Here is a 15,876-nt window from a genome sequence, read left to right on the forward strand (position 1 = left end):
AGTATGATCTTGTGCATGTAGTTCATTGTTTATTACTCTTAGAAGAGTGGAAGTGAGAGAACCAAGATAGGGCAAGGGAAGAAAGCTAAGGAAGGATGTGGATTCAGCTGGAGACTAGATTCAGGTGCTCCTACTTGAAGCTTTGGAACACAAAATGAATTTCAGAGTTAGTTCCACCTTGTGGAAAGGGGTTATCTTTTTGTAACCTCTGTACTACTCAGGCATTGGCTGTCAGCTGCTGGGATGGGTGAGGGGTGAATAGTGTGTATCTTGTCATGTGAGGCAACTCCAACTCAGCCGAGGGCAACTCAGCTGAGGGCAAGTCAGCAGAAAAGAGGGGCAGTTGTGAGCTTTTCACAACCAGCCTTCTCAGCAGTGTGAGGTGAGTGAGTTTGCCTGGTACACAGCATCTGAGTGGGGTACCCCAAGCATATACTGCGGTCTACTCTTTGCACCCTTCATATCCACTTATTTTTATTTGTTTGTTTTTACATTAAGGTGATTCTATTCAGGCACAGTTTTTCTAGGATTCTTTTTGGTTACAATTTTTGAGAAAGCTTACAAAAGAAGGGTAGGTGACATACTATAGCCTCTGCTGCTGTTGGTCCCAAGGCCATAACTGCTACCAATTCTTCTTCTTTTTTTTTGGAAGCCTGCACAGCAAAGAAAACAATAAAATTAAAAACAACAACAGAATGGGAGAAAATATTTATAAACCATATACAGTCATACAGCACTTGACGATAGGCATACGTTGTAAGAAATTTGTCATTAGATGATTTCATCCTTGTGCAAACATCATAGTGTTCTTACTTAAACCGAGATGGTGTAGCCTACTAAGCATCTAGGCTTTATGGTGTAGCCTATTGCCCCAAGGCTACAAGCCTGCACAGCATGTTATTGTGCAGAGCAACATAAGATTAAATCAAACAGAAGAGAACATGATGCAATCAGAGACGGGTAAATGGGACAGGTATGAGACTGCTGCAGGCTTTTAACACTGCAAACTGTTTTATAGTAAACTCTATTTTCACAAGTAGAAAAGTACACTCTAAATTGATGATAAAAAGTATAGCACAGTAAATACATAAACCAGTAACAGTTGTTTATTATCATCATCAAGTATTATGTACTGTACATAATTGTATGTGCTATACTTTTATACGACTGGCAGCACATCATCAGCACAAACACACGCATAAAGCATTCCAGCTACATCACTCGGCGACAGGAATTTTTCAGTTCCATTATAATCTTATGGGACCACCGCTGCATGTGCAATCCGTCGTGGCGCAGATGTTGCTATGTGGCATGCAACTGTATTTTATAAGAGGTTACTATCAAAAATATATAGCGAAGTCCTACAACTCAATAGTAAAATAATAAATAACCCAATTTAAAAAGGGACAAAGGACCTGAATAAATATAACTCCAAAGAAGACATACAAATGGTCAATAGGTATATGAAAAGGTGCTACACACCACTAATCAACAGGTAAATCCCAACCAAAACCACAATGAGGTGTTACCTCACATTTTAGGATGGCTATTTCATCAAGGAAACAAAAAATGATGTTGGTAAGGGTGTGGAGTAAAGGCAACCCTGGTGCACTATTGGTGAAAATGTAAATTGGCACAGTCACTATGGAAACAATATAAAGATTTCTCAAGAAATTAAAATTAGGTCTATCATCATATTCATCAATCCCACTTCTGGGATTTATTCAAAGAATTGAAATTAAGATCTCAAAGAGACACTCACACTCCCATGTTCACTGCAACACTTTTCACAGTAGCCAAGATATGGAAAATCCTGAATGTCCACTGATGGATGAATGGATAAATAAAATGTGGTATATACATGAAACAAAATTTCAGCCTTTGAAAAGAAGGAAATCTTGTAATTTCTAACCATCTGGATAGACCGGAAGGACATTAGGCTAAATGGAAGAAACCATTCACAGAAAGACAAATATTTCATTTTCTCACTTATGTGTGGACTCTAAAATAGTCAAAGTTATAGAAGCAGAAGTAGAATGGTGATTGCCAGTGGCTGGGGAGGAGGAAGTGGGGAGATGATAGTCAAAGGGTACAAAATTTTACTTACTTAAGATAAATACGTTGTGGAAATTTACCATAGAGCCTAGTGTCCATAGCTAACAAGACTCTACTGTATACTTAAAATTTGTCAGGAGACTAGATCTTACATTAAGTATTTACCACACACACATTCACATATAATAATAGTAATAATAATAATAATAATAATATAATAATGGGGATGGGAGGAAATTTTGGATTATGATGATATGTCTTTGGCCTTGATGGTGGTGATGGTTTTATGGGTGAATACTTATTCCTAAACTCATAAAATTATATATATTAAATATATACCATTTTCTACATGTCAATTATACCTCAATCAAGCAGTTCAATTTTTTTTTAACTTACTGATCCCTTAGTATGAATAAGTCAAAGGCACTGTAGTAGTCTGCTAGGGCTGCTGAAACCAAGCACCACAAACTGATTGCTTAGGCAGCAGAACTTGACTGTCTCCTTCCTGGAGGCCAGAAGTCCGAGATCAGGGTCCTGGTAGGGCCATGCTCCCTCTGAAGGCTCTAGGAAAGGATGTGTTTTCAGACTTTCTCCTATTTTCTGTGATTCCTTGGCTTGTAACACCATAACTCCAATTTAACATGGTTCTCTCTGTGTGCATGTCTGTGTGCTAAATTTCCCCTTTTTATAAAGGTATCAGTTATATCGAATTAGGGACTCACTTTACTCCAGTGTGACCTCATCCTAACTAGTTACCGCTGCAAATAACCTATTTTTAAATAAGGTTACATTTTGAGATAATAGGGGTAAGAACTTCAACATATGGACTTTTGGGAGACATAATCCAACCCATAAGAGGCACCAAGCTGTACTAATAATCAATGTATTTTTACTTGTACACATGCACACACATTTCGTTTCACTTAGAAATATCCTTGATGAATCACTAAAACTGATCAATTTTCTTAAATTTCAATGCTTGATACATGATTTTTTTTTTTTTTTTCATTTATCTTCAGATAGAGCGGGAGAAGGAGAGGCAGGAAGAGAAAGAGAGAAACATCAATGTGAGAGAGACACATCGATTGGTTGCCACCCACACGACCCAACCAGGGCTGGGTACAAACTGCAACCGAGGTACGTGTCCTTAGCGGAAACCGAACCCGGGTCTCTCTGGACTGCAGGCCGACACTCTAACCGCTGAGCCAAACCGGCCAGGGCAATACATGATCTTTTTAATATCCCATCTATGAAACTAGAAACACATATAATGTAACATTGTTGCATAGCAAAGTATAATTGTTGTCTTGAGGGAAAGTACTTGTAGGACTGTTTAAGTTGCAAGCTGAACTAATGTTAACCACTTCTTTAGGTGCAGAATGGATAGAATATTTATTAAGAAAAGAAAGGTTTATGTGGCTTTAAATAAGACCATGTAGAAGAAACTGACACATAGGAATATTTATCATTTTCCTTTTCTTGTGTCCTGTTAATATTTCCCAGAGGGTTCATAAATGCTTATTGAATGCTTAAACCCACAGGAAGAATATTTTTAGGCCCTTAAATCATAAAAAATATTTTTTAAATCATTGTTGCTTTTAAAAAACAGAAGTCTTTCAGAATTCAAACTTGAAGTGGATTAAGACAACTTTCATTGTCAGCAACTCTGTAAATCCCAAAGGAAGAAATGCATGGGGGCCTTGGAACTATGGAATTAGAAAGTTGAACTGGGGAAGATAGTTCTCTCTCTCTCTCTCCCACACTCACTACCATCCCCACTCTGCCACTGTTTCCTTCTTCCCAAGGTAAAACTATTAGTCAGGCTTTCCCTGAGAATGAGAACAACAAGGTGTGTGTGTGTAGAGAGAGAGAGAGAGAAAGAAAGATTTCTTTTAAGGAATTGGCTCACATGATTATAGAAGCTTGGCAAGTCCAAAATCTGCAGGATGGCCCACAGCCTTGAGACCCAGGAAGGAGCTTCAGTTCCAGTCTGAAGGCAGTCTGCTGACAGAATTCCCTTTCCCAGGAGGCCAGTTTTTTCTTTTTAAGGCCTTCAACTGATTGACCGAGGCCCATACTATGGAGACTAATTTGCTTTATTCAACATCTACTGGTTTAAATGTCAATCTCATCTGAAAAATATCTTCACAGAAACATCTAGAATAATGTTTGACTCAATATCTGGGAACCATGGTATAGTTAAGTTGACATAAGATTAATCATCACAGTAGGAAAAATGGGGAAGAAAGAGGAATAAACTAGTATTCTCAGTTCTGGTTTCAAAATTCTTGAGAAAGTAGCCTGATTTGTCCAGCTGGGTGAGTTGCCACCACTGGACCAAACAACTTTAATCAGGGGTGGCATCTGGAGAAAGGACTGTAATCAGCCTAGCTCCTGGGAGGTGTCCATGATGGGCCAATCCACTGTGGCTAGGGAAGGGGTAAAGTCAGGGTTACCTATACAAAATAGTAGTCAAGACCAAAACAGCTTATAAATGCAATTTTCAAATGTTAACATATTTTCCACTTAATGATGCAATAAATCGTTTGTTTTGCAAGGATTTTAAAAGCACTTATTCATTTTTTTAATCCTTACCTGAGGGTATGTTTGCATTGATTTTAGAGAGAGAGGAAGGGAAAGAGAGAAACATCAATGTGAGAGAGAAACATCAACTGGTTGCCTCCTGTACATAACCGTAACCCGCAACCGAGATATGTGTTCTGACTGGGAATAGAACCTGCAACTTTTTGGTGTACGGAGCAACGCTGCAACCAACTGAGCCACCTAGCCAGGGCTGTTTTGCAAGGATTTTAATGTAATATAGTTATGGTTAACTGATTTTCTATCATATTGTCCATAAGTTTATGTGGAGAAATGGTGGCTTCCTTCTTTTAAGTACCTAAAATTAATTTCATTTACTTTTCTCTGAATATTTTTCTAGGTTTACAGATGGACAAAGAGGAGAACTCTTCAAAACCTCTTACAGAAGGTAATATATTTTCCCCTCCCCTAGAGGCCAGTACTGAATAAATGGAGTATCAAACTTCCTTAGAAACATAGTTGTTGGTCTGGCCTGAGGGTCAGCCTTGTGCCCAGCTGAAGAATATGGTGATCTGAGTGCTGTGCTGTGAGGGTCCCTGAATGACCCTGCACCTCCTTTCCCAAAGCAGGTGAATTCCATGAGAAACCTATGGAGCTTTCTCTACAGGCACTGTGCTAGGCTTTACAGGGAACATAAAGACGAGCAAGACGAACAAGACAATGGCAGAGCCCTCAGGGAGCTCAGTTGTGTGGGGCACACAGATGTGAGCACAGCTGTCACATCAAGTGCACCAGGAATCTAGAGGAGGGAGCTGTTAGCGCCAAGGCTCAGAGAAGGGGAGGCATCATGTGTCCTGGGTCTTAAAGGAAGAGGAGTCTTATAATAGACAAAGGACGTTGTGTAGGGCCTACCAGGTCATAGGAAATATGTGAGGAAAGACATAGAAATGCAGGTGTGCTTGGTGTTTTATTCCTGAAGTGTGGGAGCCATGTAGGGAGTGACTGGACTGGAAAGGTGAATCCATTTGAAAAGTGGGCTTTCAAAGCCAACACACAGGCGTTTAAATGTTTTCTTCAGGCCGTGAGAGATCTCCGAAGGGTCTTAGTGTTGAGTAAATCACATCTGTGTTATAGAAGGATGTGCCTGGTTGCAGTGTAAGGTATGAATGGAAGACAGGAGAGTTTTGAGACAGAGACAGAAGTTAGGAGACTTTTGAAGCATCTAGGTGTGTGGTGTCTAGGTGCATGGTGATGGGAAATTAAACTAGGGGATGGTAGGGAGAAAAGAAAGGAAATGCTCAAAAACCAACTGGATTTTGTCTGTGTGTATAGGGCTGGATGAGACTGGGAGATATTTGTAGACAAAGGGTTCAGCAAAGATGGGATATGACTGCTGGTTCTGGAATAAATATGAGATTCGACCCTCTATCTCCTCAGTGAGGTAGGAAGTGATGTCACCCTAGCCGATCACAGGAGTGGAGGGGGATAGTAGTGTTAGAAAGGTGCCAAATCCACTGAGTGTGGGGCAGTGACTGGTCATTGTAAATGATCACTACAGGCATTGAAAAGGAAAAATGCAGGTTAAGAATGGGTGAAATAATCAATTCCACAAGAACTATCATTATAAAGGAGAAGGGTGTTGATCTGAATGTTATACAATGGAAGGAAGTGAAATAATATAGAATATCCACTGTGCTTAGGTTCCTCACCTTGGAGTTACTACATTGGATTCTTGGCCCTGTGGGTGGGAAGTGGGATAGGGAGGAGGGTGTCTAAGGGGAAAAAGGAGAAACATCTGTAACAAAAATAAATTAATCAATAATAAAAAATGCATATGTTTATTTGATTACCTAGTACTTAAAAAATAGAGTCAGCACTTGAGAATAAACATTAGGCTAAAACACTAAGCCTTATATTTTTTATAAGCTAAGTTTCAAACTTCTGAGAACATGAGAGAGCCTTCACAACTTGCCTGCTCACCAGTCCCTTTTCTTTCTGGGTTTATCTTCAGCATCTTTCCCTTGTGCACATGTATGCTCACCCACATCTAACTCTAGTTGTTACCAAAGCCATGTTCCTGCTTGCCTCTTACCCTTTGTCAAGCTGGAGTTTCCCTCTAAGAGATGCCACCTGGAGTGGTGGAAAGAGCATGGCCCCACAGACCTGCCCTTCAGATTGATGCAGTGGTCATCACTCATGATGGGTATTACAGGTGTCAAGTGGTACCACCTGATGGGAATTTCCATCATGAATATCACCTCCCTGTGGTAGGTAAGGAACATTGTACATTATGGTGTTTCAGATAACCAGATTTGGGACGTATTTAACTGCCTCTCAGATCTGCTTTAAAATCCCCCCTCTTCCTCCACCTAGTTAAGTGATCTTTATTTGGCTGTGCAATTCAAAGGCTTGAGTAAATCACAGAAGAGGCAGGTGACACCAGCAGAGGAGAAAATTATCAAATGCAGAGTTTAGCACAAGCAAGCTTCATTTACACAGATATCTTGCCCTGCCACACCTCATGTTAAAGTGATAAAATTACCGACACTCTGTTACAGGTGACTTGTAACAGGTACTCCTAGTCACCTCTCAGCAAACCCCTACCAGTCATGGTCACAGTATGTCAATTTATGGGAAAAAATGTGAGCTTCCATGTTGGAAAATACTTGTAGGTTGCAGGACTTAATTTTTACTTTAAAAGATGGATAAAGGGAGTCAACTTCTATATTTAATCCTTATAATTAGAGTAATTATATGGCAACAAAGTCTGTTAGGAAAGTTTATAGCTGAACTCTTTGGGAGTGTGTATAACTGAACAGGAAGAAAGGAAAAAAGGAAGAAAGGAAGGAAGGAAGAATCTGTTGATTTTGCTAACTTTCAGATTTTCCAAATAATTTTTTTTTTTTAGTGGTCTTTTTAAAAATTTTATTTTATTTTTAATTTTATTTTTGTTACAGATGTTTCTCCTTTTTTACCCCATTGACACCTTCCTCCCCATCCCACCCACCCATCCCTGCCTTTGTTGTCCATGTCCATTATTTATGCGTACATGCATACAAGTTCTGTGGTTTATCTCTTCCCTCCCCCAACCAACCCCTCTTCAGTGGGTTGTGAGTCTGTACCCTACTTCCATGTTTCTGGGTCTACCCTATTTCTCAGACTGTTATGTTCATTATATTCCACAAATAAGTGAGATCATGTGGTATTTGTCTTTTTTTACTTGGCTTGTTTCACTTAGGATAATACTTTCCAGAGCCCTCCATGTCGTGTCAAAGGATAAGAGATCTTTCTTTCTTACAGCTGCATAGTACTCCACTGTGTATATGTACCACTGCTTTTTTATCCATTCGTCTACTGATGGACACTTGGGCTGTTTCCAGGTCTTAGCTATAGTAAATAGTGCTGCTATGAACATGGGGGTACATATATTCTTTCTGATTGGTGTTTCAGGCTTTTCAGGGTATATTCCTAGAAGTGGGATCACTGGGTCAAATGGCAGTTCAATTTTTAATTTTTTGAGGTAAGACCATTGTGTTTTCCATAGTTTCTGCACCAGTCTGCATTCCCACCAGCAGTGTACTAGAGTCCCCTTTTCTCCACTCCCTGGCCAACACTTGTTGTTTGATGATATGTTGATGGTGGCCATTATGACAGGTGTGAGGTGATAACTCATTGTTGTTTTAATTTGCATCTCTCTGATAATTAGTGATGTTGAGAATTTCTTCATATGTCTCTCGGCCAGATAGATGTATGTCCTGTTTGGAGAGGTGTCCATTCGGTTCCTCTGCCCATTTTTTAATTGGGTTCTTTGTCTTCCTTTTGTTGAGCTGTATGAGCACTCCATATATTTGGAAAATTAACCCCTTATCTGATGTATCATTGGCAATGATGTTCTCCCATACAGTGGGTTGCCTTTCCATTTTGATGGTTGTTTCTCTTGCTGTGCAGAAGCTTTTGAGTTTGATGTAGTGCCATGTGTTCATTTTTTCTTTGTTTCTGTTGCCTTAGGTGATGTATCAGTGAATATTCTGCTGCATATGATGTCTGAAATTTTGTTGCCTACATTTTCTTCTAGGATTTTTATGGATTCATGAGTCACATTTAAGTCTTTTATCCATTTTGAGTTTATTTTTGTGTATGATGTAAGTTGATAGTCTAGTTTCATTTTTTTGCATGTAGCTGTCCAATTTTCCCAACACCATTTATTGAAGAGACTGTCTTTACTCCATTGTATGCTCTTGCAACCTTTGTAAAATATTAATTGAGCATAATGTCTTGGGTCCACTTCTGGGTTCACTGTTCTGTTCCACTGGTCTATATGCCTATTCTTGTGCCAGTACCAGGCTGTTTTGATTACAGTAGCTTTATAGTGTAACCTGATATCTGGTATTGTGATCCCACCTACTTTCCCCTTCTTTTTCAAGATTGCTGTGGCTATTCAGGGTCTTTTTTGGCTCCATATGAACTTTTGAAATATTTTTTTTTATTACTTAATTTTTGTTACAGATGTTTCTCCTTTTATGAAATATGTCATTGGCATTTTGATGGGGATTGCATTGAATCTATAGATTGCTTTGTATAATATGGACATTTTAATGATGTTAATTTTCCCAATCAATGAACAAGGTATGTGCTTCCACTTTTCATATCTTCCTCTCTCTCTCGTCCCTCCCGCCCTCCTCTCTCTCTTCTTTCTTTCTTCTTTCTTTCTTTCTTTTTCTTTCTCTTCTTTCTCTCCCTCCCTCCCTCCCTCCCTCCCTCCCTCCCTCCCTCCCTCCCTCCCTCCCTCCCTCCCTCCCTCCCTCCCTCCCTCCCTTCCTTCCTTCCTTCCTTCCTTCCTTCCTTCCTTCCTTCCTTCCTTCCTTCCTTTCTCCTCACCCAAGGACATTTTTTTTTCATTTTTTGTTCAGATAGAGTGGGAGGGGGAGAGAGGAAGAGAGAGGAGAGAAAGAGAGAGATAGAGAGAGAAAGAGAGAGAGAACCATTGACATGAAAGGGACATATCAAGTGGCTGCCACCTGCGCGACCAACCAGGGCCAGGAACAAACTGCTACCGAGTTATGCACCTTTAGTGAGAACCAAACCCCGGTCCCTCTGGACTGCAGGCCAACGCTCTAACCATTGAGCAAAACTGGTCAGGGCCCTCTTTTTCTTTTTTTAATGTCCTGGAGTTTTCTGCAAATAGGTCAGTTACTCCTTTGGTTAAGTTTATTCCTAGGTATCTTAATATTTTTGCCATGATGGTAAATGGGATTGTTTTTTCAGTTTCCCTTTCTGTGAGTTCATCATTGGTGTATAAGAATGCCATCAATTTCTTGATGTTAATTTTGTATCCTGCTGCTTTGCCAAATTCATTTATTAAGTCTAGTAGATTTATGATGGAGTCTTTAGGATTTTCTATGTATAATATCATGTCATCTGCAAATAATGACAGTTTCACTTCCTCCTTTCCAATTTGGATCCCTTTAATTTTTTCTTCCTGTCTGATTGTTGTGGCTAAGACTTCCAGTACTATGTTAAAGAAGTGTGGTGAAAGTGGGCATCCTTGACTTGTTCTTGTTCTTAATGGAAATGCTTTTAGTTTCTGCCCATTGAGTATGATGGTGGCTGTAGGTCTTTCATATATGGCATTCATTATGTCGAGATATGATCCCTCTATTCGCACAATCCTGAGGGTTTTTATCAGAAATGGGTGCTGGATTATGTCAAAGGTTTTTTCAGCATTTATTGATATGATCATGTAGTTTTTATTCTTCATTTTATTTATGTGGTGTATCACACTTATTGATTTGCAAATATTGTACCAGCTTTTCATCCCTGGGATGAATCCTACCTGGTCAAGATGAATAATTTTTTTCATGTATTGCTGGATCTGATTTGCTAGTATTTTGTTCAGGATTTTGGCATCTATGTTCATCAGGGTTATTGACCTGTAGTTTTTTTTTTTTTTGTTGTTGTTGTTTGCTTTATGGTGTCTTTTTCTGATTTGGGAATTAGAATTATGCTGCTTCATAAAATGAGTTTGGAAGTCTTCCTTCTTCTTGAATTTTTTGAAATAGTTTGAGGAGAATGGGTATTAGTTCTTTTTTGAATGTTCAGTAAATCTCCCCCATGAAGACGTCGGGGCCTGAGCTTTTGTTTGCTGGGAGAGTCTTGATTCCCTCTTCAATTTCCTCAGTTGTTATTGGTCTGTTCAAGTTTTCTATCTCTTCCTGATCCAGTTTTGGAGACTATGTGTTCCTAGAACTCGGTTCATTTTGGTTAGATTGTCGAATTTGTTGCCATATAATTGTTCATAGTAGTTGTTAACGATCCTTTGTATTTCTGTGGTATCAGTTGTTACTTCTCTTTCATTTCTAATTTTGTGTATTTGGGTTCTCTCTCTTGTTTCTTGGTGAGTGTAACTAAGGGTCCATCAATCTTGTTTATCTTTTCAAAGAAACAGCTCTTTGTTTCATTGATCCTCTGAATTGTTTTTTTGGTCTCTATGTGATTTATTTCTGCTCTGATCTTTACTATTTCCTTCCTTCTACTTGCTCTGGGGTTTTCTTTTTGTTTGCTCTCTAGTCCTTTAAGTTGTGAGATTAGACAGTCTATTAGAAATTTTTCTTGCTTCTTGAGGTAGGCCTGTAATGCTATGAACTTCCCTCTCAGAACTGCTTTCCCTGCATCCCATAGATTTTGTGTTGTTGCGTGTTCATTTTCATTGGTTTCCAGGAAGTTTTTAATTTCTTCCTTGATCTCCCCAGTAACCCATTCATTGTTTAATAACATGCTATTTAGCCTCCATCTGTTCAATTGTCTTTGCATGTTTTTGTTGCAATTCTGTTCTAGTTTCATGCTATTGTGATCTGAGAAGATGCTTGATATGATTTCAGTCTTCTTGAACTTGTAGAGATTTAGTTTGTGTCCCATTATGTGGTCTATCTTTGAGAATGTCCCATGTGCACTTGAGAAGAATGTGAATTCTGTAGTTTTGGGTTGTAATTCTCTGTAGATATCTATTAAATCTATTTGGTCTAGTGCTTCATTTAGTGTCTCTGTTTCCTTGCTAACTTTTTGTCTAGAGGATCTATCCAGTGGTGTGAGCGGGGTGTTGAAGTCCCCTGCTGTGATTGTATTGCTGTCGATTTCTCCTTTGAAGTCCTCCAGAAGATTTTTAATACATTTTGGTGCTCCTATATTGGGTGCATATATGTTTACCAAGGTTATATCTTCCTGTTGGATAGATCCTTTCAATATTATGTAGTGGCCTTCTTTGTCTCATGTTATGGCCTTCATTTTGAAATCTATTTTATCAGATATGAGTTGCTACCCCAGCTTTTTTTTTGCTTTCCATTTGCATGGAAGATTTTTTCCATCCCTTCACTTTCAACTTATGTGAGCCTTTTGTTGTGAGGTGGGTCTCTTTGAAACAACATATAGATGAGTGTTGCTTTCTTATCTTATCGGCTACTCTGTGTCTTTTTATGGGAGCATTCAATCTATTTACATTTAAGGTGAGTATTGATATGTACTCATTTATTGCCATTTTTGTTTACTGTGGTTCTATTTTTCTTCCCATTTATCATGCTAATTACAGCAGTCTTTTTTAACATTTCTTGCAGTCCTGGTTTGGTGCTAATGTATTTCCTTAGCCTTTTTTTTTGTCTGGGAAGCTCTGTATTTGACCTTCTATTTTGAATGATAGCCTTGCTGGGTAGAGTAGTCTTGTATTCAGATTCTTATTTTTAATTACCTTGATTACTTCATGCCATTCCCTTCTGGCCTGTAGTGTTTCTTGTGAGAAGTCAGCTGAGAGCCTTATGGGATTTCCTTTGTAGGTAACCTGTTGCTTATCTCTTGCTGCTTTTAGGATTCTCTCTTTGTCTTTAATTTTTGGCAGTTTGATTACTATGTGTCTTGGTGTGGGCCTGTGTGGGTTCTTCTTCCTTGGGGCTCTCTGTGCTTCTTGAACTTGAATGCCTTCTTCCTTCACCAAATTAGGAAAGTTTTCTGTCACTATTTCTTTGAATATATTCTCTATCCCTTGCTCATTTTCTTCTTCTTTGGGGACTCCTATGATGCGACTGTTATTCCGTTTCCAGTTGTCCCTCCGTTCTCTTAAGCTGTCTTCCTCTTTTTTAATCGTTTTTTTCCTTTTGGTATTCTGATTGGTTGATTTTTTTCTACCCTGTCTTCTAATTCACTGACCCAGTCCTCATCTTCCTCTACTCTGCTTTTTAGACCTTCCTATGTGTTTTTCCTTTCTGATATGTCATTTTTTATCTCTTCTTGGTGGTTTTTAATTTCTAATTGGCTTTTTTCAGCATCTCTATGTCCTTACACATGCTGTTGAGCTTCCTCATGATCATGGTTCTGAATACTAGTTCTGTTAACTTGATTAACTGCACCTCATTTATCTCATCTTCTGTAGAGGTCTCTTGTTCTTTCATTTGGCTTTTGTTTCTGTTTTCACCATTTTGGCTATCACAGTGGTCTTTGGATTCTGCCAAATTTTCCCTGTGGGTATTGGTGTTCTGCTGTTTGTGGCTCCCTCTCCTGGGTTTGAATGAGGCAGGGAGGACCCGCTTTAAACACCACTGTCAATTCTTAACGTTCCTGGTTAGAGTTGCTAGTCCAGGGAATGGTATTTATCCTTAACTTTTTTGCCTGGAGGCTATTAGTAGAGGTCACCTGAAGGACCTTGGTTTCTGAGTTGACTGAAAAACTCCCTCAGGTGCTCAGTGTAAGAGGATTTCCAGAGGGTGGGGCAGATGCTGGTTGTTAATGGGCCTCAATCAGCATTTCAATGGCCACCAGGTGGGGTTGAATCTCTGAGGGTGGGGCCGCCGCCTTTCCCCAGGGCCCTGGGAAGGAGTAAGATGACCACCGTCCTGTGTGGTTGCACTCAGCAAAAGCTCTGAGCACCCTCCAAATCCTGAGTGTCCCCACACAATTCTAGTCCAGTCTGCCTTCCCTCTGCTGGAGTGCAAGGTGAGTGGCTGCTGCCAATTTTGCCTCTGTCCGGGCTCTGCATCATGGAGCCGCCTGGAACTTTAACCTAAGGGCGCTGTTCCCAGCTAAGGGCAGCCGAGGCTGTGGCACCAGCTGAGGGCATAGTACCTAGCCGAGGCGGCCACAGCTTTCAGCCGAGGCCGCCGGACCCAGCTGAGGTGGCAGCAGCTTCCATCCAAGGTTGCAGGACCCAGCGGAGGCAGCCACTGGTCTCAGCCGAGGCCACAGGATCCAGCTGAGGGCACAGCTTCCAGCCGAGGATGCTGGCCCCAGCCGAGGTCACCGGACCCAGCCAAGGCGACAGCAGCTTCTAGCCGAGGTCGCAGGACCCAGCTGAGGCGGCCACTGGTCCCAGCCAAGGCCACAGGACCCAGCCGAGTCCCCTGGTCCCAGCCAAGTTTGCTGGTCCCAGCCCAGGCCGCTGCAGACCATGGGCTCCCGGCCCCCTCTCGTGTCCTTGCAAGCCTACCAGGATTGAGTCAGTGTCCCTGGTTATGTGGTCCTTCAAGCTGCCTTTCGGTTGCCCCTTCCTGAAGATTTGTCTTTATTTTCGTTGTAATTCCACTTTGGTCCTGGGAGATGGTCTGTGTAGCTTCTATTCACTCCGCCATTTTTTTCCTCTGATATGTCATTCTTGATATCTTCTTGATGGTTTTAAATTTCCAATTGGTTGATTTTCAACATTTCTATGTCCTTACTCATGCTGCTGAGCTCCCTTAAGATCATGGCTCTGAATTCTAGCTCTATTAACTTGCTTAACTGCATTTCATTTATCTCTTCATTAGAGGTCTCTTGTTCTTTCATTTGGGATTTGTTTCTTTGTTTTACCATTTTGGCTATCTCAGTGGGCTTTGGATCCTGACAAATTTTCCCTGTGGGTGTTGGTGTTCTGCTGTTAGTGGCTTCCTCTACTGGGTTTGGATGAATCTGGATCAGCCCACGTTGAACACCACTCTCAAGTCTTACTTTCCTGGGCAGAGTTGCAAGCCCAGGACTGGTTCAGTTATCCTCTAGCTTTTTGCCTGGAGGCTATTAGTCATGGTTACTTGAAGAGCCTTGGGTTTTCTTTTTTTTTTTTAATCCTCACCCGAGGATATTTTTCCATTTTTTTGTACAGATAGAGTGGGAGGGAGAGAGAGGAAGGGAGAAAGAGAGAGAAACATCAACGTGATAGGGACACATCGAGTGGCTGCCACCCGCGCGACCAACCAGGGCCGGGGACAAACTGCAACTGAAGTACGTGCCCTTAGCGGGAACCGAACCTGGGTCTCTCCGGACTGCAGGCCGACGCTCTAACTGCTGAGCCAAATTGGCCAGGGCAAGCCTTGGGTTTTCTGTTGAATGAAAAACTGCCTCAGGTGTTCGACATAAGGGGATTTGCCAAGGGTGGGGCAGATGCTGGTATTTAATGAGCCTCCATTTTCATTTCAATGCCCACCTGAGTGGGGTTGAATCTCCGAGTGAGGGGCCATAGCCTCTTCCCAGAGCCCTGGGAAGGAGTAAGATGACCACCATCCTGCATGGTCGCAACTCAGCAAAAGTTCTGAGTGTCCTCCATATCTCGAGTGTCCCCACACAGTTCCAATCCAGTCTGCCCTCCCTCTGCCAGAGTCCAAGGTGAGTGGCTGTGGCTATTTAAGCACTCTTTCCCAGCTGTGAAGCAGGCTTGGGAGTTTAACCCCAAGGGCACTACTCACAGGGAATACTGCTGCTGTCCATGGGCTCACGCCTCTGCATTCCTACCAGGATTGATTCATTGTCCCTGGTTAGATGGTCCTTGCAAGCTGCTTTTCTGTTGTTGTTTTTTTCTTTTCTGACGATTTGTCTTTATTTTAGTTGTGATTCCAGTTTGATCCTGGGAGATGGTCTGTGTAGCTTCCATTCACTCTGCCACCATTTTGGAATCTCTCCAAATAAATTTTTAAAACATTTAAAAATTTTTCTGTTTGCTAAACCTGAAGCTATCTTAGTTACTTTTAATACCATTTACTTTCCTTATTTATTTTTGTCTGAAGTGCCAGCCTTAGTGATTTTAAATTTGCTATTACTGATTCATTCTCTCTCATTAAAACTTAGAAGGACACAGCCACATTCATAATTATTCCATTTTCTATCCAGAGGAGCATGCATCATAAAATAAATATAATAGTCTCTGACCAAGAGATTCATTGTCTTATCTTTTAGTGGAAAATTATGTTTTCTTTTTTTGTATATATTGAAAATCCTGAATTAATTTCAAAATATTTAAAAAATTTCTCACACATGTAGTACATACTGTTTATC

The 15,876-nt window shown here is 40.6% G+C and overlaps 1 protein-coding gene across 2 annotated transcripts in view; it reads left to right on the top strand.

The window, feature by feature from the left end:
• CD200R1 (CD200 receptor 1) overlaps positions 1–15,876 on the top strand; it is a 94,902-nt gene that overhangs the window by 58,572 nt on the left and 20,454 nt on the right. The window contains exon 8 of one of the 2 annotated variants that reach the window (XM_036242872.1): positions 4,997–5,044. The exons of the other annotated variant lie outside the window; for it this stretch is intronic. Within the exon in view, the coding sequence (XP_036098765.1) occupies positions 4,997–5,044 (48 nt within the window). The remainder of the gene's footprint in view (positions 1–4,996; positions 5,045–15,876) is intronic. 2 annotated transcript variants of the gene reach the window in all.

Source organism: Molossus molossus, unplaced genomic scaffold (assembly GCF_014108415.1).
Source record: "Molossus molossus isolate mMolMol1 unplaced genomic scaffold, mMolMol1.p scaffold_m16_p_5, whole genome shotgun sequence".
In the NCBI taxonomy this organism is placed as follows: domain Eukaryota; kingdom Metazoa; phylum Chordata; class Mammalia; order Chiroptera; family Molossidae; genus Molossus; species Molossus molossus.